Raw genomic sequence first — 27,743 nt, 5'->3', positions numbered from 1 at the left:
CCTTGCCACTGTAACTTGCTAAATGCTGCAAAGTGCTCTGCTCATGGTGGATTAAGATGAGATCAGACTGAGTCCCGTCTGTAAGATGGGACTGGATCTGATCCTGTCTTGATGTTGGGGCTTTGTTAATAATAATTTAACAAAGAGTACAGTCTAGACCTACTATAATCTGCATGTCATTCACCTGCTGGATCACTCACCTGAACAGACGTACCAGAGCGGCCTGGCAGCACCCTGCACCTGCTGCACCTCTGTGATGTCACTCTGAGCATCGATAACAGTGTAACCTCTGTACGGCATGCTGGCTCCTGACACCTCGTTCAGCAGAGACAGGAAGTTGTCGTCTGCAGCATGTTCCTTCCCCTTCTGGAGCAAGGCGCTCACAGCAGCTTCTGTGCGGCCACACGCCTGCAGAGTCCTGGGAAGCTTCCTGGGAGGAGCAGTCATGTCAGCTTGTTTCTCAGCTGGACGGAGGATCACGTGAACGTTTGAACCTCCAAATCCAAACGAGTTGATGCCAACAATGCCGCCTTTAATGGGAGTAGGCCGGTCTACCACCTGAAGGCGACCATCAGTGAGGGCAGGGATGTCGGTGTTCGGACTGTTGAAGTGCAGGTTGGGCGCCCAGACGCCTCGCTCCAAAGAAAGACAAACCTGAAGAAGGGATGACCACAACCAGAGAAATAAAAACGCTGGCACGGGGAAGAGAAGAAGTTCATCATGTCTGAACAAATAAAACAGGGGGTACAAAAAATCTGAAACCCTCGGAGCAGCCATGAAAGGATCACTTATACTCTCACCTTTGCCACAGCAGCCAGACCAGAGGCCGGTTCTGGATGACCCATGTTAGACTTGGTGGAGCCGATAAGCAGAGGTTCTCTCTCTGCACTACAGAACACGCTGACGATGCCATTCACTTCCTGTGGGTCCCCGACCTGTGAGCAGAGAAAAGGTAAGACACACCTGATTAGAAGAGTGTTTTCATGAAGGACGGTTTCCTGCTTCATGAGTCTTAGTGTGAATCTTGTGCATGCTGACCTTTGTCCCTGTGCCATGGGCTTCCACGTACTCCACCTGATCTGGTGTTATGTTCGACTCCTCATACAGAGAGCGGACCAACCTCTGCTGCATGTCACCTGAAGGGAAAGTTACACCTGAGGGACAAAAAGAAGACAGTTAGAAGAGTGTGTTCTTCTCTGGCTCCATCCATTATCTTTTTGTGTTCTTAAATCTTGCATAGATGAAGCATTTTGTAACTTGGATATGAAATATGCTACGTAAAGTTAAATGTTTCTCTCTACAGTAACCAAATTTCTCTCCCTGTGATCTTCACTTTTCATCTTGTGTTTCATGATTATACTCAGGATTCAGCAGCTGTGCGTCTGTGTCACAGCATGACTAAGTGTCCCTCCTCACCTTGCTCTTTGTAGCCGTCTGTGTTGTTTCCCGCGTTGACAACTGTAGCATAGATTCTTCTAGCCGCTGACCGCTTTGTGAGCAGAACTGCCACTGCTGCTTCAGAGCGGCAGTATCCATTTCCTGGACAACAGAGGGATACAAATTAATTTTATTAAGCACAAATGCAGAGATGAGATTCAGGAACTTATTTCTAAATGCTGACAGGACTAGCTCTGTTACTCTGAAAACAATCTAAACCGTCAAAGTGCCTCAAAGACAGCCACAGTGAAGAGAGGAACGGAAAGAGAGATGTAGCAAAGATGCATGACTTTATTTTACCTGACGCATCAAAGGACTTGCAGGTTCCCTCAGGACTGAGCATGCCCAGTCTCATGAACTGCACAGAGGTGTTTGGCTTGAGCAGCAGGTTAACTCCGCCCACTAATGCAGCGTCACACAGGCCCTGCTGAATGGCGTGAAAGGCGTTTTCTAGAGCCAGCAGGCTGGAGGAGCAGGCTGTGTCGATGGCCGTGCTGGGGCCTGAAGGAGGAGACAAGAGGAGGCTGGATTAGAGTCAAAGAGCACATCTGCAGAAAGTAAACCCCGGGATATCCTGCATTCTCTTCACTTATTACATTCACTTTAACTGAAAGCAGCAGGACATCAAACAGGGAGGATATATCTGCAACACTGTTGTGCTTGAAAAAACAGGAAGTAATGAAATCTGTTGAACTGCAGAATGACAAATCATCAAAATATGGAATAATTTAGCATCTAAACTTTACAAAACATTACAAAGAGGCTGAGTTCAGAGCTAAAACATGTGAAGTCTGAGGAGATCCGAATAAAAAACAGCACAGTCAGGTTGTTTGTGTGTTTTCAAGCTGTCAGATGAGGACTGAGTGCACGTCTTTGTGCTCGTACCGCTGAAGTCAAAGAAGTAGGAGAGTCTGTTGGCTAACATGGCTCTCTGGCAGCCGGTCATGCTGTAGCCAAGCAGCTCCTCTGGGTCTCTGCTGAACGCCTCGCTGGCCTCAGAGCCGCTGGCCCCCACATAGACTCCTGTCTTACTGCCACGCATGTCAGCTGGGTTCAGTCCTGCAACAGAACATGTAATGCTTACTAATAAATCCTCACACACATCACAAGCAAAGAAGGCAACCAAAAAACACTTTTTGTATCTGACTCTACTCTTTCTGTACTCCTGTGCTTTTGATCTCAGCATTTCCTCACCTCCATCCACGATAGCTTCATAGGCGACCTCCAGCATGACACGCAGTTGTGGGTCCATGGTGTTGGCCTGTTTGGGATGGACACCAAAGAAGGTGGCATCGAATTTGGTGATGTCTTTCAATTTTCCGTTCCTCTTTGGAAGACCGTACAGACCTGCAGAGGAGAAAAAGAAGAGAGAAACAGTCTTAAGGGTGTTTCCTCACAAAGGTAGCGGTCACTACTCTAAAAATGCATAATCAAACCATTCTTGGCCTCCTCACTGAAGTGGAAGCAGAGTTAGCTTTTGTCATGTTGGAGAGCGAGGTTGACTATGTCCCCCTCCTCCCAGTCTTCATGTTCTGGTGAGCTGACCATCATGTAATCATCTCTCAAGCTTAAAAATGTCTTCAATTCAAAACAACACTGAAGATTCAATCTCTAGAAAAGGATACCCTCCATGAAAGATAAACACTTGTTCTTATTTAAACAGCATGTTTAGTCAGATTTGAGTTGGACTTGTGGGTGAGCCTGCAAACTGAGGGAATTATTCAACCCTGATTCCTAAAAGACTGAGCATTTAATACTGCAAAGACAAAATATCAATCATTGAAAGTCAAAAAAAAAAAGTATGCTCATTTTTAATTTGATGCCAATGTCTTGTTTATAAAAAGTTGGGACAGGTGAAACAAAACAATGAAAAAGTTGCGTAACATCTTCCAACTAATGAGGTTGACTAAGAACAGGTTTGTCACATGACCGGGTATAAAAAAGACACTCCAGAGAGGCTGAGTCTCTCAGAAGGAAAGAGAAGTTCACCACTCTCTGCATGAGCAAATAGTTCAACAGTTTCAGAGTGAAATGACAAAGAACGAGTGGATTTCTGTCATGTTTTGGTCTGTTCTTTGTTTCCTTTTAGTGACTTTTGGTTATTCTGGTCCCTTTTCAAGTGTATTTACTTTCTTTCTTGTATACTCATGTGTATTCCTTTTCTGTGTTTTTGTCTTGTGCTTCCTGTTATAGAATCTCCCAGTATGATAAGTTTTAGTTCTTGTGTTTTCCCTCTTTTATTTTTGTCCTCACCTGTACCTTGTTACTCATTACCCAGTGTGTGTACATAGTCTCTGGCTGTTTTTCGAAACCGCCTGCTACATACTACCTACGAATGTAGTATGCAGTAGGTACTGATGACTGCATACTGCGTTTGAAGGAAGTATGCAGTATGACTGTTCTGTTCGATCTGTGTTGCAGTACGCTGGGCCAGACGTCACTGGATTTCTGGTTTTGGAAAGCGGAAGTAAACAATGGCCATGCTAATAGCGAAACTGCTTCTTTAGCATCACTTGTGAATTAAAAAGTTAAGAAGTGGTTTATATGGAATCTAATAATTTTCACAGCACCTAAAAACTGAGTGCCCCCTGTCAAAAAGAAGAAAAAAGAAAAAGTGGAACATTAGCGCTGTGCAATGTGGGAAACAGTACGTGAGGAGGACTGGTTCGATGCATACTGAAAAATTTCCCCAAATCAGTAGATATCCAGGTAGTTTTAGCATACTGCAGATTTTACTCTCGTTCACATACTACTTACTGAATTTTGGCCAAATCAGTACGTACTGCTAGTATAGTAGGCGGTTTGAAAACAGCCTCTGTGTTTCCTCCCTTCTGTGTCAGTTCATTGTGTTTGTGGCGTGTGATCTGTGATGTTGTTTCTCGTGTTCCAGTGGTTCCAGTGTTTTTCTGTTCCCTGGATTTAGTATAAGTGAGTTTTGTTTATCTCTTGGTTTTTGTTTATAGAATCAGTTTTATTTTGAATCTGCACATGGGTCCTCCTCCTCATTTCTTTCATTGTGACAGATTTCATCATCTACAGCATATAATATTAAAAGATTAATCTGGAGACATCTCTGCACCAAAGAGACAAGGACCAAAACCAAGACTGGATGGACGTGATCTTCAGGCCCTCAGGCAGCACTGCATTGAAAACAGACATGACTCTGTAGTGGAAATCACTGCATGGGCTAAAAATAACATGTAAAAACCATTGTTTGTTTTTTTAACAAATGCATGTTAAAGCTGAACCATGCAAAGAGGAAACCATATGTAAATGTGATCCTGAAACTTCACTGTCAAACATTTACAGTATGGTATGTTATCTTTGCATAATTTTGAATCAGCAGTAAATAAAGGGTTTTAATTATTCGCCATGAATTAATATTTTACACAGGACCCTTTTTTGGGAATTGTGTTGTAAGCTACAGCCTTTGAGTTTGGTACTCTTTGAATGCCAAAGACTTAAAACCTGCTGCTTTGTGTGGATCAGCTCACTTCCGTTCCCCGGTACGGTCTGGACATTTTTTCTCATTAAGATGACGTTTTTGTTCTCTGATTCAGACCATGAACCCTTTGTTGCTCTCATTGTTGCCCTTTCTATTCTCATGCTGCCTGCTGTGCATTCTCAGTAGTGTGAGCTTGTGACCCAGGAGCGAGTTTAGAGTGTGAGTGCGAGATATTTGCCGGGCACTGAGGGAGGGGTGTTTAATACACAGAGCAGAAAAACTGAAGGCCGGAGAGAGGGTTTGGAAAGGGTGTGACAGAGGAGACAAAGGAGATACAGATAAGTTATTCAAGTTTATAAGTAAAATAACAAGTACTGGGATGCAGTTACACAAGTAAGGTTGTCTGGATGAGTGACCAATGAGCACTAACTGAGAGACTCATCCTTATACAACAGTTTGAATGACTTGAAGAAAAGCATTCCTATCCCTGGTCATCAAATACTGAGCCTTCTCATGCCCTGTGTGTGTGGCATCGTGGACAAGCCTCTGTGACGTCCCAGTTTGAAGAACCGTACATGGGAGGCAGACATAGCCACTCTGAGATCACCCATTGGTTTTTGTACTGCTGTTTTCAAGTCTTAAGCTTAAAATGGTATAATTCTTAGCTTTAATATCATAAAAATAGAGGAGTTATGAATGAGTATTTACCAAAAGTAGTATGGGAGGTAAAACCTTCAGTTATCAGGCCCCTCTCCTTTGGAATCATCTACCAGTCAGGGTCAAGGAGGCAGACACCCTCTCTACTTTTAAGATTAGGCTTCAAACTTTCCTTTTTGATGAAGCTTATAGTTAGAGCTGGATCAGGCTTGGACCAGCTCTTAGTTATGCTCCTATAGGCTACTGAGGAAACTGGCACACTGACACACTGGGATCCTAGCTTTCACTTACTTTAATACTCTCTGTCCTATTTAAGTTATTAACCATAGACCTTTGTGGGGTCCCTGTGCTCCCTTGTCTCGTAGTTTCCTCTGTGCTGCCGTAGACAGCCTGCTTCCGTGGACGTGCCAGACTCCAGCTGCTAAAACTACTACTACTCATCTCATCACTATCATCGCTCTGTCTGTCTGTCTGTCTGTCTGTCTGTCTGTCTGTCTGTCTGTCTGTCTGTCTGTCTGTCTGTCTGTCTGTCTGTCTGTCTCTCTCTCTCTCTCTCTCTCATTCTCCTCTATCCTCTATTGATTGATTGATTGATTGATTGATTGATTGATATTTTAGTGTGGACCCTAATGGGATCTCTCTAGCACTGGAGGACAAGAACTAATGCTGGCCTAAGCTCGGTTTACGAGTTGCACCTGTTATCTGGACTGGTCAACTGGAATAACATAACAAAGACTTGAAACTAACTATTTACACCATACACTCATTGGTGCCATTTTTACTGAGGTAATTTAGTATGAAGTGAGAAAAGAAGGGTCATATTTTATTTTGCGACCCCCTATCCATCAGACAGAATGCAGGTTTAAAGCACTTCAGTCTACAGATCATATCTACTCTAAAACAAATCTGGATGGAGCCTGTCCAGAAGTGGGTCTTCCAGAAAAAAGCTGGGCCGAGGTTTCATACAGAAACTCTTGCCACTGATGATTGAGTCTGCAGCGGTGGAACACAGACACACAGGCTCTTTATCACTTAATCACAGAGATAAAATATGTAAACAACCTGACATATTGTGATAGCAGGCTGTTTTTATCTAATAGGTGATAAGAGGCCGTCGTGACTTTTTCATGATAAGGTTTAGATATCTCATTGTGGTTATCGTCTCTTTAGTCACTTTCACACTAAAGGCTTTGTGATTTACACAAACATCCTGAAAATTTCCGGCAGGGCTGCATGTGTGAACGCTCACAGAAGAAGTTTCTAATCTGACTTTTGTTGTGGACTCTGACTTCTACAATGTGGAGATTCTACCCAGCTGCCTCCTCTACCCAAACTTTAACCAAACAGAGGATATCAAGTTGTCAGAGCGCATCCAACACCAAATCTGCTGCTGTGAGATGCATGTGTGAAGGAGCTTATAACTTGAGATACTACAGAGAGGTATTCAGCAGAGGTTTCCCTGTTTTTAAAGGGGTTTAAAAATAAACAGTGTGTGTGTGTGAGGTCCAGTAACTCTTCTGAATGCATTTCTTTTAACATACACAATGTTTCTTTATGCAGGACGGAGACCTCTATCTCTAACCTGCCAAAAACTGGTTTGTTTACCTCAGATGTTATTGGGTGTTTGTGCCAAATTTTAAGATATTCCCTGTCCCTACATGCTGCGTCACTGAGAATCCAAATCCAGCCTGCAGCTGTCCTGTAGCTGCTTTTGTTGTCAGACCTGTAACTCTGTGTTGCTCAGAAATGCGTACTTGTCAATCACATCCAGCTTTGTGAGGAGTCTCACCTGGTGTCCACCGCCTGTTGTCCTCTGTCACCATGTCAACACCACCGATGAGGTTTTCCCAGAACTCCTCCAGGTTGTTTGACTCAGGCAGACGGCCTGATATCCCTGCTATGACTATGTCATCCATGCTGACTCACTGTGAACAGAGACAGAGAGAGAGAGAGAGAGAGAGAGAGAGAGAGAGAGAGAGAGAGAGAGAGAGAGAGAGAGGTGTTAGCTATCAGAGCAGGAGACATATCCACATGCAACAATGTGACAAACAAACTTAAAGAGTCACAGCTGCTGTGGTAGTAAAGTTACAAGGAGTAAAATGTACGATCACAAAAGAATGATGGTGATTAGCGTGTTATTTTTTTTAATTGCTTGGTATTTTGTCCCTTTAGGCACACCGTAGTTCAGCTGCTGCAGTGTCTTCCTGCTGCATTTTTAAAAAATCCCAGATTGCTCAGTTGACAAATCAAAAGTAATCTCCATTTTTTGTTGAATTGAACTAAAATATCACTGAAGCACTTCAAGTCTGAGCTACCACCATCGAGCTAAGCATACAGGTGACAGAACTAAGCAGGCAACCGCACCACAAAAGCCAGTGGAGCACTATTTTGGGGTGTATGATATTGCTACAGAACCGTTCATGTCTTACTGTGTGTTTACCTCTTGTGCTTCTAAAACACCACCATTGCACCATCAGGGGATCAACATGAAAGTATAAAGGAGTAATAATGACGGAGCTGCGTTATGGCACTGTTGCAGACATGTAGTATGAAAAGAGGGAAAATGTTTCTCATCCTCGACCTCTCACAGAACACGTGACCTGTGACTCTAAACATGCGTGGCCTCTTTAGCTGTTGCAAAGAACCTTCAGTTTATGTTGATTTGGCACCCCCTGTGGGCGGTGATACACATCTTATCATGTTGCCAACATTGTTCTGCACATATCAAGGCATCTTATGATAGATATCTCATCCTGGTTTGTTTTAAGAGACAAATGTGTTATTCATTTTGAATATTTGCTGTTAAAAACGTAAGGAAAGGCAGTTTCCTCCTGCTTGCTGTCAGTGGACTGGGTTTGGTTTGATTTTGTAGATCTTAAAGCAGCATCAGACATTTTAAACTGTGTGACAGCTGGTTCAGCGAATGCACGCTCTCTTCAACAAAGGAAACAGCATCACTTTGTACCAACAACACAGTCAGTCGAGTGGAGTAGACAAAAACCTCTACATTCTGTACTAAAACTAAACCTGATTTAAAATCCTCTGTAGCAGGATTCTGAAAACCATGAACTGACTCAATGTGACGTGTTTCGGTACAGAGGGGATGTAACTGTGCTTGCACTCACTGCAGCTTTGGAAACGAGGAGTCGTTCAGAGCACGCATGACAGAGCACTCAGAGCAGACAATGTAGTCTGCTGATAGACTGCTCTGTGTACATGAGTGAGCATGTCACTGTATGTGTGTGTGTATGTCTTGGTCTTTGTTCCTTGTTTCTAGGCCAGGCCTTTTCGTGTCAGCAGGGCGAAGCCTGTCGACCAATCAGCTCACAGCTTTGGACAGAACTACTGTCAACAAAGGCATGTCACAATCCTGCTGTAGAGCAGACAGACTGCTTCCCCCCAATAACATATTGTACACACACACAGAGGTGTTTGGCAAATAGTCTGAGCCCACATGGTGATGGGAGCTTCAGATTGCTGTTCTTCTCTGATGGAGAAAAAAATATGAACACATTTTAATACATGTTTAAGATGTTTGGATTTCAGCAGTCAGATCTCTGCTGTTTGTTTGTAAAGTTGTGCACACTGAAAATAACATCAACATTTCTCCACATTTAGCTCCATAATGTCTTTGAAAATATCACAACACGTTTGTAAGTTACATTTTTATCACATCTAGAGCAATATTTGTATCCTTTTTCAAATTTATTTTTCTGGTCACAAATATAAGATAAGATAATAAGATAATAATATGTATGCATGTATAAATCTTATGTGCTTTGGCAACAACATGTCTTTGTTTATGCCAATAAAGCTAATTGAATAGAATTGAATTTAAAAATTGATAATAATACTGTTATACTGCTAAATCTGAATCTAAATGTTCAACGTTAAATCTAAATGTTAAATCTAAATCTAAATGTTTAATCCAAATCTAAATGTTAAATATAAATATAAATATTCAATGTGAAATATAAATGTTAAATATAAATCTAAATGTTAAATATACATATAAATGTTAAATGTTAAATCTAAATGTTAACTGTTGCTCTGGGATCCTAAATATTTAGCGATACAGATATCCTAACCATAGTTGGTCAGTACTGACTCCTAAGGGTTGCTGGCCGGACTGCCCACTGTAAATGTTTTAAAGGCAGTTTTGGATGCCAGTAAGAGATTTCACAACGCTCAGAGACAGAACTGACCCGGTCTATAGTACAGACAAGCTAAGCTGCTATTGCTAAGTCTGTATCACTTTATGAAGGTTTTATTTTGGTGTATATGTCATAGACTGTATATAAAATAGACGTCAGCTCGCTTGGCTCAAAGTGAGGCCACCACAAAAACTAATCCCCTAGTGGCTGGCTGCAGTATAGGTCAAAAACTCTGTCTCCCCCATTCATTTGAATGGGGGAGCAGTCAAACTTAAAAAAATAAATACACGTCGTACGAATGTTTCTCACATCCGTATGCTGTGGTGATATGTAGTTATTATTTGACTGTTTTGTGTTCAAGGCCTCTTTTTTCTGAAAAGTTTCTTTTTCGTTATTAGAGGTTAAAAAACGGGGTTTTACATCCGGGTTTACTTTGATTGACAGCTGCTGTAAAGAGAAACTCCATCGGACCTGTAGGGCGGAGCTTGTTATCATGGGAACACACAAATTCCCTACTGCGCAGACTCTGGCTGCAGAAAATGTACAAGATGGCAGCTTTCTGGAACGGGATAATTTGGCTTCAAAACCGTACAATGGGAAAAGGCGGAGCAACGTTTTCCATTATATATACAGTCTATCTTTCCTCTAGTATGAATTTTCATATCAGCTAAATATTTAGGATTGCGGAGCAACATTTAACATATAGATTTAACATTTTGATTTATTTTTAACATTTAGATTTAAGGCTTAACATTTAGATCTATATTTAGCTTTTGGATTTATCAGTCATTTTAACTTAATATATTTTTTACAACAAAATTAAATGTGAAGAAGATCACAATATTGCTCTAAATATGATAAAAAAGTGACTTTTAAAAATTCACTCTACATTTTTAGAACGTTTTGGAGCTAAATGTGGAGAATTGTAGCTGTTATTTTCAGTGTGCACAACTTTACAAACAGCGCCCCATAGTTTCCAGTTGTTTCATTGCTCTATGTCTCTGAAACAAACACATGCAATGATTAAAACAGATAAACGTCTGAATAAAGGAGTCAAAACATTAAAATTTGTGTTTTTTCAATGCTCTTTGGTTGATCCGGGATGTTTCATGAGGGAGCTGCAACTAATGCTCATATATAAATATTATGTTGTCATCTTTGTCAATAATTTCCTCACCTTTTCAGGTCAGCGGGATTTCAGTTTCACCATCAATCTCGAGCCGTTTGATTTCACTCATTGTTCAAATCTTTAACAGATGACATCCACTGTCTTGGGCGTCGGCGTGAACTCTTTGTCCTTCACATGCAAGCAAAATAAAAAACCTGTATACTAACTAACTGACTAGCTGTTGTTATTTTATCTGTTGTTTGATTTATCACACAGCCTTCAGACTTCAGGTACTTGAACACTTTACTTTCAAAAATGTAAGACTATGTCCACGTCTTCTGTACCAAACAAGAAAGCTGATATCACAGTGATCAGCTGATATCAGACAATCTGTTTCAAATAGAGCAGGATAAAGAGGTCAAAGGATGGCTGTATTGTCTATTTCTCTGTATGTATTGCTCTTGTGTGCCAGGGTGAAGGCAGGACAGTCAGAGCACCACAGGCTGTCCTCGTCCTTTCACACGCTCAGCAGCAGGAGGGATTTGGACTGCGGGACACACAGGCCTTGGATTAGGTTGCAATGAAGCACCTTCACCTTAACACCTAGCCTTAATATACCCACATGACACCCTCTGCACATGACCGCAGGCATGAGCAGATCCACGCCACCTGGTCAACAAGAAGGCCTGTTACTCAGCACTCTGTGACAACATGTGTGCCCTGTCGCAGCTTGTTGCTGCACGGAGCATCGTTTTACATTGTTATACAACAAGAAGACTGACAGCATGCAAAGTGGCACCATGCTCCAGTGTTCAGGATTGTTGTCTGACAGCTTATTGATTCAACCTGAGGAGTCTGCACGTTATCTCTGCACATGTTGGCTGAAGCTTCCTCACACCATCTAAAGACAAAGTTAACATGTGACTCCAGAATTACCCGTACTTGTGTATGTGTCAGTAGTCTGTGTCCATGTTCCAGCTCTAGTGTCCCCTGCTTCTCGCCCCTTCTTGACAGCTGTTATTGGCTCCACCCCCTCAACATGCATGACAGGATGAGTGGTAGACATGATGGATGGATGGGTCTCCGCCTGCAGCCTTACCCTCTGTAGCTGCCCATAAGCAAATTCCATTCAGACCTAAAATTTGAATGTTCTGCTGTAAAAGCAGCCCCTCCACAAGAGCTGGCTTGTCACATAGCCTTAGAGGGAGCCTGAAGGTGGACTCACAATGACTGAAAATGCTGAACTGTATCATTACTCTCCAGGTGTGTAGTTAGGTATGTGTCACCTACGAGCACATGAACTCAAACTGAGTGTTTCCCTCTGGATCCTGTGTTTAGGTTTTAGAACCAAGGAATCGTATTTTTTATATTCCCATCAAACAATGATTCATAAAGTGATGTAGGATAGAAGAACTAAGAGCATGATATCACCAAATTTATATGAAATTAAGTCTCCTAAAAGAAAACTACGGTGGCAGAGAAGTGCAAAGCAAATTTACAAGATCAGAAACACTTTCACAAGAGATGGAACATTTTTACCAGTCCCCAAAAAACAATTTACAAACCACAGATTCTACCAGAAAAGGAATGTACTAACGATTTTCAAAATAAAAGACGTCTGTAATATAAAAATGTGCAACAGCCAGGGAATTAATATATATTTGACATCAACAACCCAAGCGAACTCCTAAATATGTGTTCCTGCCAATCACAGCTACATCTGATTTCAAAGTAAATGTATACTTGTTTTTCAATTTTTCTTATTTTGAAATTCCAAATCAGATATAGCAGTATATATATCAGTCTGAATCAAAATATTCTAATACTGAGAGTTACAGAATACAAATATCGTGGCATCTAGCTCGATTGGAAACTGACATTTAAATCTCATCTTGTTCATCTTGTGTGCAAACTGTGACAGGAAATTGTCTTCTTGTACAGAAACAGAACCAACTTTCAAATGATCTGTAGGAAGTGAATTATTGAAGCAGGTTTCTAATTGGTTCTTGATTATTGTCACGTAGTTTATAGACATGCTGCTGTTTCTAAGCTGAAACCCTCAGATACATCACCATCATTCAGCCCTAAGGTTCATCACTGATGATAGCTACGATACTCAACATTATGCACTGTATGATAAAGTTGGTCGGTCCTCTCTTGCAGACAGACAAGATTAAATTGTTTTCGTTCATTCATAATGCCATCGTTGATAAACTACCATTTTTGTTACTATGATGCTGGATTGGAACTCGGTTCCCGATCCGATTCGTTGTAATGACTGTCTAACACTAAAGGTCCCCAGAGTCTACTCTGAATTTGGGAAATCTGCCGTTTCCTTCAGTGCTCCTGATTCTTGGAACAACCTTCAAAATTATTTAAAAATGAATAGCATTCCAAACTATGTACAATTCAGAACCATGATCACAAACCACTGTGTATCATTCTGCAACTGTTCTAAGTGAATCTCTTGCTTTGTCGTGTATTTCATGGCATTTTCTCCATTTTTATCATTGCTTTTGCATTTGTGCAACTCCCTCTGTTTTTACCTTGCATTTTGTATTTTGTGTGTGATTGTATTTGACTTGTGTGTTACTCAACGTCACTGTAAATGAGGGCAGCCTCAGTGAATTTTCAAGTTTAGATAAAGGGTACAATAAAAATGATAAAATTCCTTTACCTTCGGAGTCTGCTGTTTGTAAAATAGTTTCAGGGACCAGTAAAAATGTCCCGTCTCTTTTTAAAGTGTTTCTGATTTTGTAAATTTGTTTTGTTCTTGGTCAAAGTGTTTAATGTCATTTTGTTTTATAAAATGTTAAAATGTTTTCCAAAATGTTAATTTGTCTCCAACTTTGTCAAAATGTGTTTCATGCTTTGTAAATTTGCATTTCACTTCCCAGCCACCATATAAAACAGTCCTCTAAGTTCTCTGCATCTTATATGCTCTATGTTTATGATTTTATGTTCTTTTAATAGTAATGATACTTGCACTAACTGTATGGCCTTTTAAAATGTCTTTATTTTGCACCTGTCCTTTGAGGCATTGTAAAGCACTTTGTAACAATGATTTTGAAAAGTCCTCCAGCAACACACAGCCCCTGTAGGATAACTAACAATCATATAGTGGATCCTTTATGTGTTGGTGCTTGATGTTCTTCATGATGAGGGATTTCAGCCTCTTTAAGTTACAGTTAAAGTCTCCATGATGTTCCTGTGTAGCTGCTTTTATGGCGAACACATAAACAAGAGAATCAAAAAGCAGGCTGCTCACTGCTTCATGGAAACTTTTATGAGTTGTTGAAAGATGCATTCACAGGAGCATAAATTCACAATCTCATAAAGTTTAATCCCAACACCATGCCCCCACTCCCTCTAAAACGAACATAAATGCTGAATTGAAATCAGCAGAGGAAAGTGTGAGTCCACAATGTGCATATAAAGCATCAATGGCCCATTCATTCTGCACTCACTGAGTTTGCACAGGTCGAGGAGGGAGGCTTGTGGACTCAGTGACCTGCAAGTCGCCACACTGAACAGAAAAGCCCATCCTCTAATCACGGCTTCTTCATCAGCGTCTCACTCACTCCTCTGACTACATCCATCTGATGATATGACATCATCATCAGCATGGTCAGATGACAGACTGGCACTGGCATGTTGTGTACGCTATAATCCGAAACCAACACACCTCCAGCCGGCAGCACAGATACAGCTGGATGAGCCTGTTTGGAACAATTGGCTTTGCTTTAGCATGGCATTCTTCATGATGCTGGATGGGAATGTTAGAGCTGGACTGATACCAGTAGATCAGTAATAGAAGGACACACTTCCTCATAATGCTGCATTCACGGATGTAGGCAGCTGGTAGTCAGCACACACATGTGAATGCAGCTGTGCCACTATGTGGGATTTGTATGCTTGAATAAAACAATAACAATCTTAAAAGACAACTTTACTTATTTGTCATCATCTTCTGCAGGGCTGAGATGCTGTGCTGCATACTCTGCAGACAGTGCTCACAGTATTATACAGTATGAAATGATTACTAAATGAATCCATGCTTTGTTTCTGCTGCAAATTATCTTTAAAAACATATTTAAATAGATGCATTTAAAAAAAAAAGGTGGTTTACAACATAAAGCACCAACATATGAGTGACACCAGGGCATGTGCCCACTCAGGGTGTTAGCAAAGCGGCACATAACAGGGCACAAAGACAACCACGACAGTCCGTTAAATGTGCGTGGGTACACCCAGTCAGACAGGTTTAAAGCTCATCTTTCACAGCATTCAATATTGAGTTCATGCTGAACTTGTAGCAGCTACAGTTGTAATGTGAAAGTGATGATTTAACATTACGCATGGGCTGCTGTGACGAGGCGAATACACCGACCTCCAGTGTCTTTATGATACAGTGGAGGCGCGTCTAATGCATAATAAATTATGGCTTCATTTTTTATTTAACGCTCTTTTTTGTCGATAAAGGGAATAAAAGAAGTACAATTGTGATTCATGTCTCGTTAAAGTTGCATTCTGTTATGAAAGTGAACTCACCGGTTTGATGTCCCTTCAAAATGACGACGTTGATTACTTGAGGAAACGCTGTCGGTAGTTTGGCATGTATTCTCCGGGTTAGTTCCGTTACCTATCTGATCTCTCTGCCGGTGTCACTGTTACTGTAAATGCTGTGTATGTCTCCGTCCCCTGCCGGTCCCTCCGTGCTTCTTTAAATGTGTCTCTGTGATGAATTTAAATGTCTCACATTCTGCCTGGCCACGCCACATGGGCTGACAGCTTGGCTGGGCCGTACAGTCCAATGAGAAAAGAGGCAGGGCTCTCTGATTCAGCCACTGATGGAGTAATTCGTTGAGCGGCCGTAGAGAGAGAGAGAAAAAAATCTAATGTAGAGAGGGGAGGTTACTGGAGTTCAGAGTGATTCTCCTCCAGGCAGACACCGACGCTCCGCCCCGCAGGACTCTACGGGACCATCAGAGTGCACGGGACAGAGAGAGAGAGAGAGGAAGACAAAGTAAACTTAAGACTTACCTTTTCATTTAGCTTTAAATTTGGAGTAATTCATTTTCAGCCCTGGACTGCATTATTATTATTATTTCTATTATTTTAATTATAATTTTTGCATTAAAATGTATTTATCTTATTTAATTATCTATCTATTTATTTCTTGTAATCATCTGATCTTGTTAACGCTACCTCATTTTTAACTTTTCTTTCCACTATTACTTATTTTATTAATTTTACTGTATTGATTTTATTTTATTATTAAGCATTTTATTTATAATCATGCCATTTCTGTTGTGTTCTGTCTTTGTTATTCTGTGAAGCATTTTAGGCTGCATGTTTTTATGTATGAAAGGTGCTATATAAATAAAGTTGAGTTGAGTAGAGAGACGGAGAGATATCTGCTCATCACATTGCAATATTTACCCACATAGAGGATAAGGGGGACAATGCATTTTGTAAGACGAATATTTGTGGGGGGTTTGCATTGAAAATCAGTATTCTGATTCAGTTGCAAAATTAAATCAAATTAATAATAAAACAAAAAAATAAATTATAATTTTCATTATACCATCAGTTATTATGAGCTTAAACATATAAAAACATTAATTTCTCCATATTCTTTTAAAGATATATATAAGCATGTGTAGATGATTGATTCATTACATTTTTTTATTTTAATTTAATTTTATATTGCCTTATTCAACTTAACTTTATTTATATAGCACCTTTCATACATAAAAACATGCAGCCCAAAGTGCTTTACAGAATAACAGAGACAGAAAACAACAGCATGTTAAAATTAAAAAAGGCATTATTATAAATAAAATACTTAAAAATAAGATAAAATATAATCAACACAGTAAATTTAAAAATAGGTAAAGTTAGAAATAAGGTAGCAATGACAAGATCAGATTATTCCAGGGAATAAAATGTTTAAATACATAATTAAATAAGATAAATCAATGTTAAAGCAATGATTAAAATAATAATAAATACATTCCTATTTATATCTTATTTTATGCTTCTTCTATTAATATTTTGACTTTCTTACATACTGTTTTTTAAGAGCTCTGTAATGACTGATTTTCCCTCCCTGGGATAAATAAAGTATTTCTGATTCTGATTAAATTACACTACATAAAAAAGAATATGTAAGTATATCTATGTGTATTTATATAATGTGCCTTGTACTGATTCCAGTGCAGGTCATCATATCGTCACTTTTTAGATGATTTATTTTGATTGTGCATATTTGTCTGCACATCCCTGTCAGTCACTGAGACCGATCCTGATCGCACCCAAACTCCTGCATGCATGGCTCCACTGATGGACAGACTCACCTTCATGTTACTTATATAAGGACAGTTTGTGGAACACATAGTCCTCAACACTTGAATGAGCCCTATTTGGAAAACATGTGACTTGAGAGGCTTCATGTCACATGTTTTATATCTCGAGGCTTTTTGCTGGAGATATAATTAACATTGTGTACCTGTAGAGCCCGATATACTTGACTCTTATTGTAATTCAAGAGGACAAAAATCACAAAATTACTCAAATGGCATCAGGTATGGGGATCTTTAGAGTTGGAGTCAAAATAGACATCATCTACATGGACTGTGAAATAAATTCCTCCTGATGTAAAAGTGCAAAGGCACCCGGAAAGCTGCTTCCCGTAATATATATATTAATTTAAGAGTATTTACATACCAGTGGACGTACTGCTCAGCTGCTACATCTGCTGCAGACAAGTGGTTCCTCAACAATGAAATCAGAGCGTAATCTGTTAAGAAACATTTAATAATTACCCGAAGATTGCTATTCTGCAACACAGGTTTACTTACTACACATACAAGCATGCATAACTAAGATCATTTTGTTATATCTGCAATGGGCCCACATCAGTTCACCGTTATTGATCACCCAGATCTAGTTGTGCCTGGTGTTTAGGTTTAAAAATTGCACATTTGGTACCCCTGTAAAGTCTGGCAAAGTGTGTTTTATTAAGCCACCCTGTTTGATTCAAACCCAGGCCCTGGAGGATACTCTCTCTGTCTCTGATAATATTAAGTCTAATATTGTATATCATACCCTGCTTTGCATTACATGCTACTGAATGAAGCATAGTATAACTCTACGAGGTAGCACATGGATATTAGTACTTTTAAAATTTGATGCTATAATTATTTTATTTCTACTTTCTAACTTTAATAATAACATTTCCAGAACTTCTACTTTTACTGACTGACTGTAAATGTGATGAGAAACAAATTGTGTGTTGTCAAAGTCAGGGATTATGTTTGACAGCCTGTGGCCTCCAGGATAAATTTGAATAAACTCTGAGAAATCTTTTTATCTTCTCCTCCTGGACCAGTACCAACATGTCTCACAATATGTAACTTTACACTGAACTTGAATGTACACACACCGGCATATACACACGTGGGCGCACACAAACATTCAGTTTGTAGATGACATGTAAATTGGCCAATCACGAGGCGTGGGTGTGAGGCTCCATCCAATCACAGCTGAGGAGAGGGCTCTGTTTGGAGATAGGGTGATTAAAAGGCGGGACCGAGGTGATGACGTAGCCAGGAAAGCTCGTCTGACTCCTTCGGGTTACTGCAGTTCATAACGGAGGTCGACAGGACTTGTAGCAGAAGCACATTGATAACAGAGTTTAAAAGCACAAAGTGACCCTGTCATCAGCAGAGAAACACTAATAACCTCATTTTTCATAGAGATGTTTGACAATCACGTTATTGCACAAGAAAAATAAATATGTTTCACAGACAGTCTGGAAATTTTTTAATGATCTGTTCATGAGCAGAATTAAAGAAGTGAGGATCAGGACTTACTAAAAACTAAAAATAAGTAAGTAAAATATAAATTGATAAAATAAAATTTAAGAAAAAGATAAAATAAAAATAAGAAAAAATGTTAGAAAAAAATAAAATAAAATACAAAATGTAAGAAAAAGGTTGAATAAAAGTATTGAAAATTGTGAGACAAAAAAAAAGTAAAAAATGTAAGTAACAAAAAAATAAAATAAAAAGAAAATTTAAGAAAAGAGTAAATAAAAATAATTAAAAACTGTAAGAACAAACAAAAATAAATAAAACAAAATGTAAGAAAAAATAATAAAAATAATAAATATAAGTAAAAAAAAAGTTAAAATAAATCTTGCAACATATCATCTGAACATTTGTTAAACATGTAAACAGTGATGAAAAAAAAATACCTCTAAGCTAAAAACTAGAGAGACGACAGTGAATGAGTGGACTATGACCAAGTGGCAACCTCTCAAAATAATGCAGTTCTTTAAGAGTCCACCCATCTTAAGATGCCCTTTCTACAGCATAACTTGTTTACAGCCTGACACAGAAAGCAGCTTAGGTCTGAATAGCCAGGGGTGTGAGTACCTGTTTTTGTAACAATTTGTTTTGGTTAAATTGAGCTCAAGAGGTGTGACTGATTTGACAGATTTGATTTGGCAGACAGGCGCGTGGTAGCCGTTTGTCAGGAGGTTGCCTCTGTCTAGGTTGATCAAATATTAGGTTAAGTCCATACGGTAACCGCAATCAATGAGCTTCAAAAAGCCTCTACAGAAATGAACTGGTGACGTCCCTGAGACAATGTCCATGATTTATACTGTCTATGGGGGTGACCTCAGACCAGGTAAGAAGGGGCTGTTTCAATGCAAAAGTAGGTCGAGCCCCTTTTCACTATTTTTCAACCTATATATATATCAAGATGAAGCAGCTAAGTCATTCCAGCTGACGTTAGCTAACAGCTTCCTTGAATGGATATTTATACCTCCTTGAGTTAGCTAGGAAGTAGTTGAGTTAGTAGTTGAGTGCTAATGTTGGCAGTAACAAAAGATAATGGATCATCAAATATAACATTTTACCTTTAAATGTGGTCCATTGACCCTGTAAATTCCTCGATCCATTGTCTTTTTAGCTGCTGATTGATTAAAAAACAATAAACTGACAACGATTTGTCATATTTCCAATGTTTACACATATTACAACATTAAACAGCAGAATGACATCATCACAGATCTTAAGAGTCGGAGGGAAACTGATAGAGCTGATTTTTTTCTGATCTGAGATAAAATCATTTAAACATCTCCAATATTGATGGATACTGATGGATTGTCAGCATGTGTGTAGTTCAGTCTTTCATGTTGTAATTCCTGATCTTGCCGGTCCCTCCAGGGGCTCCAGGTTTCGGTCTGGTCTTGTTTATGTTGGATGGAGCTGCAGAGGTATTCCTCTTCTGCTTGCCCTCAGCTAGAGGCAGGCTATGGATGGGAGCACTGACACCCTGCATCGTCATCTGGCCTCCAGCACCACCTTCAGCCCCCTCCCTCCTGCTCAGTTCACCTTTAGGTGCAGACGAGAGAAGTTTAGTTTCAGTGTTTAGTTACAGACGACACATTTTCAATAGTTGCTGTATCTGAAGTTGATAAGAGTTTGATTGGATCAGGAAGGTGAGGTGTACGACTATCAGTGACATCATTTAGGATTAACACCATTGGATGTAGAATCAGAGTCAGAAGAGTGTAGTGAATGCTTGACTGCCTGCATTTCATGGCCAGCAGGGAACCGACTCAACTAATTACAGAGAAAGTCTAATTATATTGAAGCTGATGACAGAATGGTCTACTTTTCATTTGACCTATCACCTCAGTAAACATTTCCTTCATGTGTTTATGGTCCCTGTCATTCTTTTCAAGTTGTCTATGCGACAGCCTGATGTTCATTTTGTGAAGTTTAGTACCATTTGCAGAAAAAACATGGTACAGAAGGATATGCTTTAAGGTGTTACCTTCTCATTCCCAAGGCAGTGTTCATTTTAAGCTTCAAACTATTTAAATACTACTTTCTGATGCTAGCTAAAAACAAAAATCCCAATATATTGACAAAACCAAGTGGTGGACAAAGTACACGTCTTCATGACTTAAGTTAAAGTACAGATCCTCCTGGTCAGACATTACTCCAATACAAGTGAAAGTTGTTCAGTCAGATTATGACTTGAGTTAAAGTCCTGGAGTACTTTATTTTAAAAATACTGAAGTTTTCAAAGTACTTTTTTAAATATCTCTAAACGTATTTTCACAAAGCATGAGGTCAGTCATGGGTGTACGTTCTGCTCCGTTCTGTTTATCTGGAAAACATGATTTCATATCTAAAAAGTCTAGCATGAAATATAAACTAAGTTACTACAAGCACAGACAAGTTTACAATGTTCCTCTGGAATCAAAGCAGTGTGTTAGCTCCAGACCTCCACATGCTTTCTCAGGTTAGATGCTGATGTTTTGGAGGCTGTGATGAAGTTTGTGTGGTAAACAGATCAGAGATTTACAACAATACAAACAATCATTCTTTATTTCAAAACCTCAAACGTGGGTTTAAAATATGGCCGTGGTGCTCAGGTAGAGAATCATCATCCTTCTCAGTCATAGCCATCATCACCACGACTAAATGAACGCACTGATCTGAAGAACGTTTCATCTACGCTCAACCGAGGTACGGCTACACCACTGAGACAAACCAAACACAAGGACACCAACAGTTTACGGTCTTTGGGATCTGATTTCAGAAAAGAAAACTCATCAGCTGACTTCAAGGATAAAGTAGTGAGTAACTAGAGCACTGATAGAAATGTAGTGGAGTCAAAAGTATGATATTTGTCTTTCAGATGTAGTAAAAGTAATAAGTTCCCCAGAAAAAATATTCTCAAGTAAGTAGAGGTACTCAAAAAAAGATACACAAGTAAGTAAATTTACTTTGTTACTGTCCACTACTGATAAAACCTACCTGTAACCCTCCATGGTAGCACTACCACAAGGTACATATTTTAACTTACTCCTATCTAAGTCTCTCCATTGAAGTTTCAAAACCGTCCACAAACCGACAGATGTCATCATGTTTACAACATCTAATCTTATGAATGGTCTGTAATGTTGTCAAAATATTTTATACTTTAATACTTTTCAAAATCACAGGCTTTAAAACGACAGCATCTTGTAAAGGCACAGAAGTTTATTAAAAAAGATCTACTTTCATCTTTTCAACTTAAAGCTGCTGCGAGCAAAAGAGAGAGAGAGAGAGAGAGAGAGAGAGAGAGAGAGAGAGAGAGAGAGAGAGAGAGAGAGAGAGAGAGAGAGAGAGAGAGAGAGAGAGAGAGAGAGAGAGAGAGATTAATGTATATATGGTGAGTGTAGTGTGTTGTGAATATCTATAATGTACTGTATGAATTTATGTGCTTTGGCAATAATATCTCGTTGTTCATGCCAATAAAGCAAATTTGAATTTGAGAGAGAGAGAGAGAGAGAGAGAGAGAGAGAGAGCAGCGGTCAAACGACTTACAAAGGAAGTGAAGAGAGCTTGTGTGTTTGGTAAATAAAGCAATATAACTTGGAAATGAGACGTACTGACACTCTAATGAACTAATTTACACATACGTGCAGTGACTGAATGTTGTTGGTTTGCATTGCTTGTTTGTGCACTCTGTGTGTGTGTGTGTGTGTGTGTGTGTGTGTGTGTGTGTGTGTGTGTGTGTGTGTGTCTCACTCAGTTTCAGTCACACCTGAGGCTCTCTAAAACCCTGACACAGCACAAACTGCAAATTACAGGTCGGCAAAAGCAGACTCATAATTATACATTTATGTCTGTTGCAAAGAGACTGAGAGCAGAGGAGGGAGACGACGATGTCACCTGGTCTCTTTATGTTTTCTTTGAGTCCTGACCTGCAGACTGTGGACGGGGAGCTTCACCCTGCACGATGATTGACTTCACAAAGGGTCAGAACTTTGAAAATGGAGGGAGACAGTGAAATCCCTGCAGATAGACAGCTCTTCTGGACTATGGTTGACAATTCAGAGGAACTTGGCCAAATTAATTATGGGTCAATAATTTATTTTCAGGAAAATTGTGTTTACTCTGCCTTTCATAAAAATTAACAGTTGGTCAAATGTTTGTCTGGTTTATTTTTTGCATGCAATGTTTGCTATAAAAAGAAAATTACCCAATTCATGGTACCCGGTAGTTCCTTCATAAAAGAAAAAGTATCAAAGCAGGTATCAATATTGTTGGATTTTCACTTATTGAAGTTAAAGATTCAGTTATCATTCTATGATTTACACCCTTTGCTTAGCTCACCATTACTTTACATCTTATAAGTCACGAAAACAAATCATAACTTAACTTTAGACCTTAGCGACTAAAATACACATATTTGAGAGTAACTGTGGGCTCAGTGACTTGTGAAATCTACTTCAACACTTTTGTGTTTGACAAGACTTCTACTTTAGTCCCATCTTCACTTTCATAAGCATCACTCAAAACCCCAGGAGGCTAAACCTGCATCTTATGTAATCTCTTTGAACTGGACACAGTAAGTACAGTTTTTGTGACACGAGTTTCAAACAAACCCCCTCTTAGAAACTCAACAAGCCTGGGCATATTTAGGGCTCCAGGGTCCAACTAAAGCATGTAGTAAATGTGGTCCTGTAAGATGCAAATGAAGGTACGAGTAGGGAATTGTTGGTGTTGTGGCCTTAAGGAATGAGGCAATTTAGAGTAAGAACATTTGTTTCCAAAGGTGGGCTGTGAAGGTAAAGATAGTGGTGAAAAGGGACATCCAAGCTACCACTTTGGGCTTTGTAAGCAGTTTTCAAAGAAAGTTGGAGGAAAAGTGAGGTCCAGATGGAGATAAAAGTCAATGTTTTTTAATTTAATGTGAAATATATTTTAAAAAACTGCATTTTATGTGAGCATATGATCACAAAATTAAACATTTCCTCGTCCTGCTCTGGTTGTGAAACGGTGCAGTACGTCTTTAGTCACCAAAATAAGAGAAACTGTATTCCCCTTTATTCATACAGCTGTTGAGAATCAGCTGTGAACTATGTGACCAATCATTGCACTTATCATAACTGTGCTCCATGAGTCTGATTTCACAATGATGACATGATGGTGTGATGCTGATCACAGCGTTTCAGGCTGATTTCTCTGATTGAGAAATCGTTCCCTGGAGAGCAAACAGTGGCAACATCTCCAAACCGGGCAACAACCTTCACTGATAAACCCCTGATCCAGTGCTGCTCACGCTGTGTGAGGAGGTTGTGTATTTGCTGTGACCTGCACTGAAGACTTTGCTCACTAGTTTGATGAAATATTTATCTCTGACATACTTATTAAATCCCTGTTTGCACAATTCTGCACAAGCATGGTGACTTCATGTATTTCAGGAGGGGTGAATGCTCCTTTTGATCCAATGCAGACAGCGTATATAAGCAGCTGTTGAGAGCCTGGAGGTCTGACATAGAACATCTGTTACATGTCATACTCTTATTCTCTCTGTTTCACCTGTTTCATGTCTGTCTTCTCTAATCATGCTTACTACACTTTCTTTACATTCTGTGGTCTCTTCTTTAATTCATGGAAGGTAAACAAATTGATGCAGTGTCACATTAATTCACTTTGTGGTGCTGTAACCAATAATTGATCTGCTGTTAAAAGTGGAAGGGAAAATAGATTTGATTTTAAGGGCGCTGGTGGCCCAACGGTCTAAGCACCCCACATATAGAGGCTATAGTCCTCATCACAGAGGTCGCCGGTTCCACTCCTGATCGGTCTACTGTTTACTGCATGTCTTCCCCCACTCTCTACTCCCCACATTCCCTGTCTCTCTTTAGCTGTCCTGTCAATAAGGGCAAAAAAGCCCAAAAATATTAAAAAAAAACCCACAAAAAAATAGATAACATTAGTCCTAAAAATAAGGTGAAACCAATTGTTCTTCTCAATTATTTTTTACTATTGAGAGGAAGTGTGTGGTGGCCTGTGTATCTGCAGAGTCTGCTCTTTGTTTTTTCTCATTTCCTTCTTAATAATTTTGTTTTTTCATGTGTGTCAATCAGTCTAAACCGTAGACTGTATACTTAATCCGGGACGTCACCCATCTGTTTTTGAAACGCTGTTTTGAAGCCAATCATCACAGGAGCCGTATTGGAATTGCTGAACTGAACCTAACTTCTGTAGAGCTAGTGGGAGGTAAAGAGGCAGGGTTTGAGTTTCCTAGCGAACATCTATGTGTTCCCACCTGTCAGTTAAGTCAGAAATGTCCTTAAATGGGCAAAACTTGTAATATTAATATCTTCTGAACCGTCACGTTAGAAAAAAGTTCACCCTGTACAGTGTGTGCTGATAGAGAAACTATCTCTTCAGAACTAAACTGTTTTTTTGAATGAGGCTGTAAACATGTTTATTTCTGCTGTAAAGATCGTCTTCTGGTGTGTATGTGGTTTCTGGTGTTTCTGCAGCCAGCCTCAAGCGGACACTCGATGCACTGCAGTTTGTAACACTTGAGCATGGGCTTCATATTTTGAGACCGGAGGTTGTCGCTTGATCTAATCATAAAGGAACCAGGTGATATTTCTGTTATGTGTGTTGTTTTTTAGATTCTAAAATGACCTTGGTATTTGCCCGCCTGTGAGGAGGCTGTGACTGAGGGCAGAGCAGAGACACAAACAAAATCTGACACCTTCCTGCATGTTTGTACAGAGATGTGGACGTGTTTAAAACCTCTTTAGAGCATTACCTCAGATAAAACTTCTCATCATCAGTTTCACCACTGTTTTCTATATTGGTCTCTCTGCGTGGCTTTATGTCTATGTAGATTGACCACCGCTGCTCGCTCGCTATTTCTTTTATACACTCACGGCAACCTCTGGTTAAAAATATGAGCACAGACCGTTCTTTTTTCCTAGGCGTCAGTGTTTTTTGTTGCTATCAAGCAAAAAAAATATTGTACAGTTTTAAAGAGTGATGTATTGAAGTGTATCAAATAATAAGAATGTTTATTTTAGTTAGAAACAAAGTAAATACACTAAAAGAAACAAACACTGCCAATGACGCAAAATGTCAACTACAAGTTAGCCATATCTACAGCGACTCCAATCACCTGATTGAGTTTATGAGTGAGTTGTGGAAATGTTGACTGAGGTAAAAAAAAATCTTAGAACTTGGCTTAATCAAGGTTAAGGAATTTAAGTGGCCAACTTTTAGAACCAAGATCGAGGCTACATCCTGACATGTTCAGTTTATGGTGTTGATACAAGGACACAACAAACTGACTCAATGTATTGTTTTAGGCACAGTCAGTCACAGCTTATGAAAGTCACAAATGTAGTACTGATTAAATAAAAACTGTATACTTAAATGTTAATATCTTTTTTTCTGGTGAAGTTACCTTCCGAGAAAGTAGATGGACTGAGTCCCTGGTCCAGTTTTTCCCACAGTTCTTTGAGTGACCGCAGTGACTCCTCTGATGACAACAGAGACCGGGATAAACCTGAGAGAGGCTGCAGCAGGACAGTGAGCTCATTAAGATGTTTCACTTATTATTCTTAAAATCAAAGAGGAACTGTTCTGAGAAATCATGTTCAACGGAAAATCTGTCTACAGGATGAGAGAGCTGAGCGAGCTGAGCTGTTACCTCAGGCCTGTCCGGGGTTTTGTGTCCCTGGGTCCATGGGTTGGTAGCCCCCTCCACTGCAGGACCTCGGCTTTTGGCTACAGGGACTGGTTGTTCAGAAACAGAATGATCTCTCAGCCTCAGCGCGTACTGCAGCTCCTGAACATAAATTCATAAAAGTTAAACTACAGCGCCCTCTGCAGGCAGCACAGAGATGTGCATGACACTCACAACATCAATGTCTTTCTAACCAACACTTTGACCCCAACATTACATAATATGAAATTTACAGAAGATGAAATATCTGCAATCAAAGCAAACATAACACATGAAGTGGTCACTCTGGGAAATAGAGAAAGAATGGAAACAGAAGTCAGGAGTTCTTCTTTGTGGGAGTTGACCTTAGAGTGAGTTATGGTGAACCAGTTTAATCTGGAGAGGTTCCTCACTGTGGGATATGAAAGCCTATTTGTAGGATCTGGGGGAGGATCAGTTTACTGGTGATATATAGATTTAAAGGGATGAGCAGATACCTGTGTGGTGAGCTGGTACTGAAGCTGTTCCAGAGCACACAGTCGGCCTTGTTGGTCTCCTTGTGTCTCTGCAGAGGAGTCTCTCTGTGGCTCTGCTGATTCTGTTGAATGCAGAGTTTTGAGATACTTCAGGTGATTATCTTAAGTTTCTAAAAGTAGAATGTGAGGTAGATCCTATCCGTCTCATAACTATCATTGCTCTCTCTCTCTCTCTCTCTCTTATTCTCCTCTATCCCTCTTTCCAACCCCAACTCGGTCTCAGCAGATGTGTGTCTAACATGAGTCTGGTCCTGCTGGAGGTTTCTGCCTGTTAAAGGAAGTTTGTCCTTGCCACTGTAACTTGCTAAATGCTGCAAAGTGCTCTGCTCGTGGTGGATTAAGATGAGATCAGACTGAGTCCTGTCTGTAAGATGGGACTGGATCTTATCCTGTCTTGATGTTGGGGCTTTGTTAATAAAAGAACATAGAGTATGGTCTAGACCTGCTCTGTTTGTAAGGAGTCTTGAGATAATGTTGGTTGTGATTTGGCACTATATAGATAAGGATTGATTGATTGTTTGATTTTCTGTCAGTTATTGAGGAATTACAGTGTGGTTATATTTGAACATTTTATTAAATTTGATTGCTTTTAAGAATTTTCCCACCTGGAATTTATCAGCTTTATATCTCAACATGACATTCAGACCTCTAATCTTAAACTTGAGGTCAGAGTAAAATGGCCACCAGGTAAAGATCCTGAATAACACTCAACTTTAAGTGTACGTAATTTATTACTAGTTTTTTTAAAAGGAGGGTAAAGATGATATATTTTGCGAGCTCAATGGGAAAAATAAGTGAAAAATAAGGAACCACAGCCTCAGAGCAGGTAGGTTCCTGCTTTTAGTGGCTGGAACAATGCAGGACCA

At 39.7% G+C, this 27,743-nt stretch overlaps 2 protein-coding genes across 2 annotated transcripts in view; both read right to left on the bottom strand.

The window, feature by feature from the left end:
* fasn (fatty acid synthase) overlaps window positions 1-15,765 on the bottom strand; it is a 38,699-nt gene extending 22,934 nt beyond the window's left edge. The window contains exons 1-9 of the mRNA XM_034707711.1: window positions 15,353-15,765; window positions 7,329-7,464; window positions 2,632-2,784; window positions 2,323-2,496; window positions 1,738-1,938; window positions 1,417-1,539; window positions 1,039-1,154; window positions 801-935; window positions 201-654 (exon numbers count right to left, since the gene is read on the bottom strand). Coding sequence (XP_034563602.1) covers window positions 201-654; window positions 801-935; window positions 1,039-1,154; window positions 1,417-1,539; window positions 1,738-1,938; window positions 2,323-2,496; window positions 2,632-2,784; window positions 7,329-7,455 — 1,483 coding nt within the window. The 5' untranslated portion in view covers window positions 7,456-7,464; window positions 15,353-15,765. The remainder of the gene's footprint in view (window positions 1-200; window positions 655-800; window positions 936-1,038; window positions 1,155-1,416; window positions 1,540-1,737; window positions 1,939-2,322; window positions 2,497-2,631; window positions 2,785-7,328; window positions 7,465-15,352) is intronic.
* A 4,054-nt stretch (window positions 15,766-19,819) lies between these two features.
* ccdc57 (coiled-coil domain containing 57) overlaps window positions 19,820-27,743 on the bottom strand; it is a 31,657-nt gene continuing 23,733 nt past the window's right edge. The window contains exons 17-20 of the mRNA XM_034708832.1: window positions 26,839-26,939; window positions 26,327-26,464; window positions 26,081-26,192; window positions 19,820-20,208 (exon numbers count right to left, since the gene is read on the bottom strand). Of these exons, the coding sequence (XP_034564723.1) occupies window positions 19,997-20,208; window positions 26,081-26,192; window positions 26,327-26,464; window positions 26,839-26,939 (563 nt within the window). The 3' untranslated portion in view covers window positions 19,820-19,996. The remainder of the gene's footprint in view (window positions 20,209-26,080; window positions 26,193-26,326; window positions 26,465-26,838; window positions 26,940-27,743) is intronic.

The sequence above is a fragment of the Notolabrus celidotus genome, chromosome 18 (assembly GCF_009762535.1).
Source record: "Notolabrus celidotus isolate fNotCel1 chromosome 18, fNotCel1.pri, whole genome shotgun sequence".
Taxonomy (NCBI): Eukaryota; Metazoa; Chordata; class Actinopteri; order Labriformes; family Labridae; genus Notolabrus; species Notolabrus celidotus.
The sequence above is the reverse complement of the archived record's forward strand: the minus strand, read 5'-3'. Positions and strand labels throughout refer to the sequence as shown.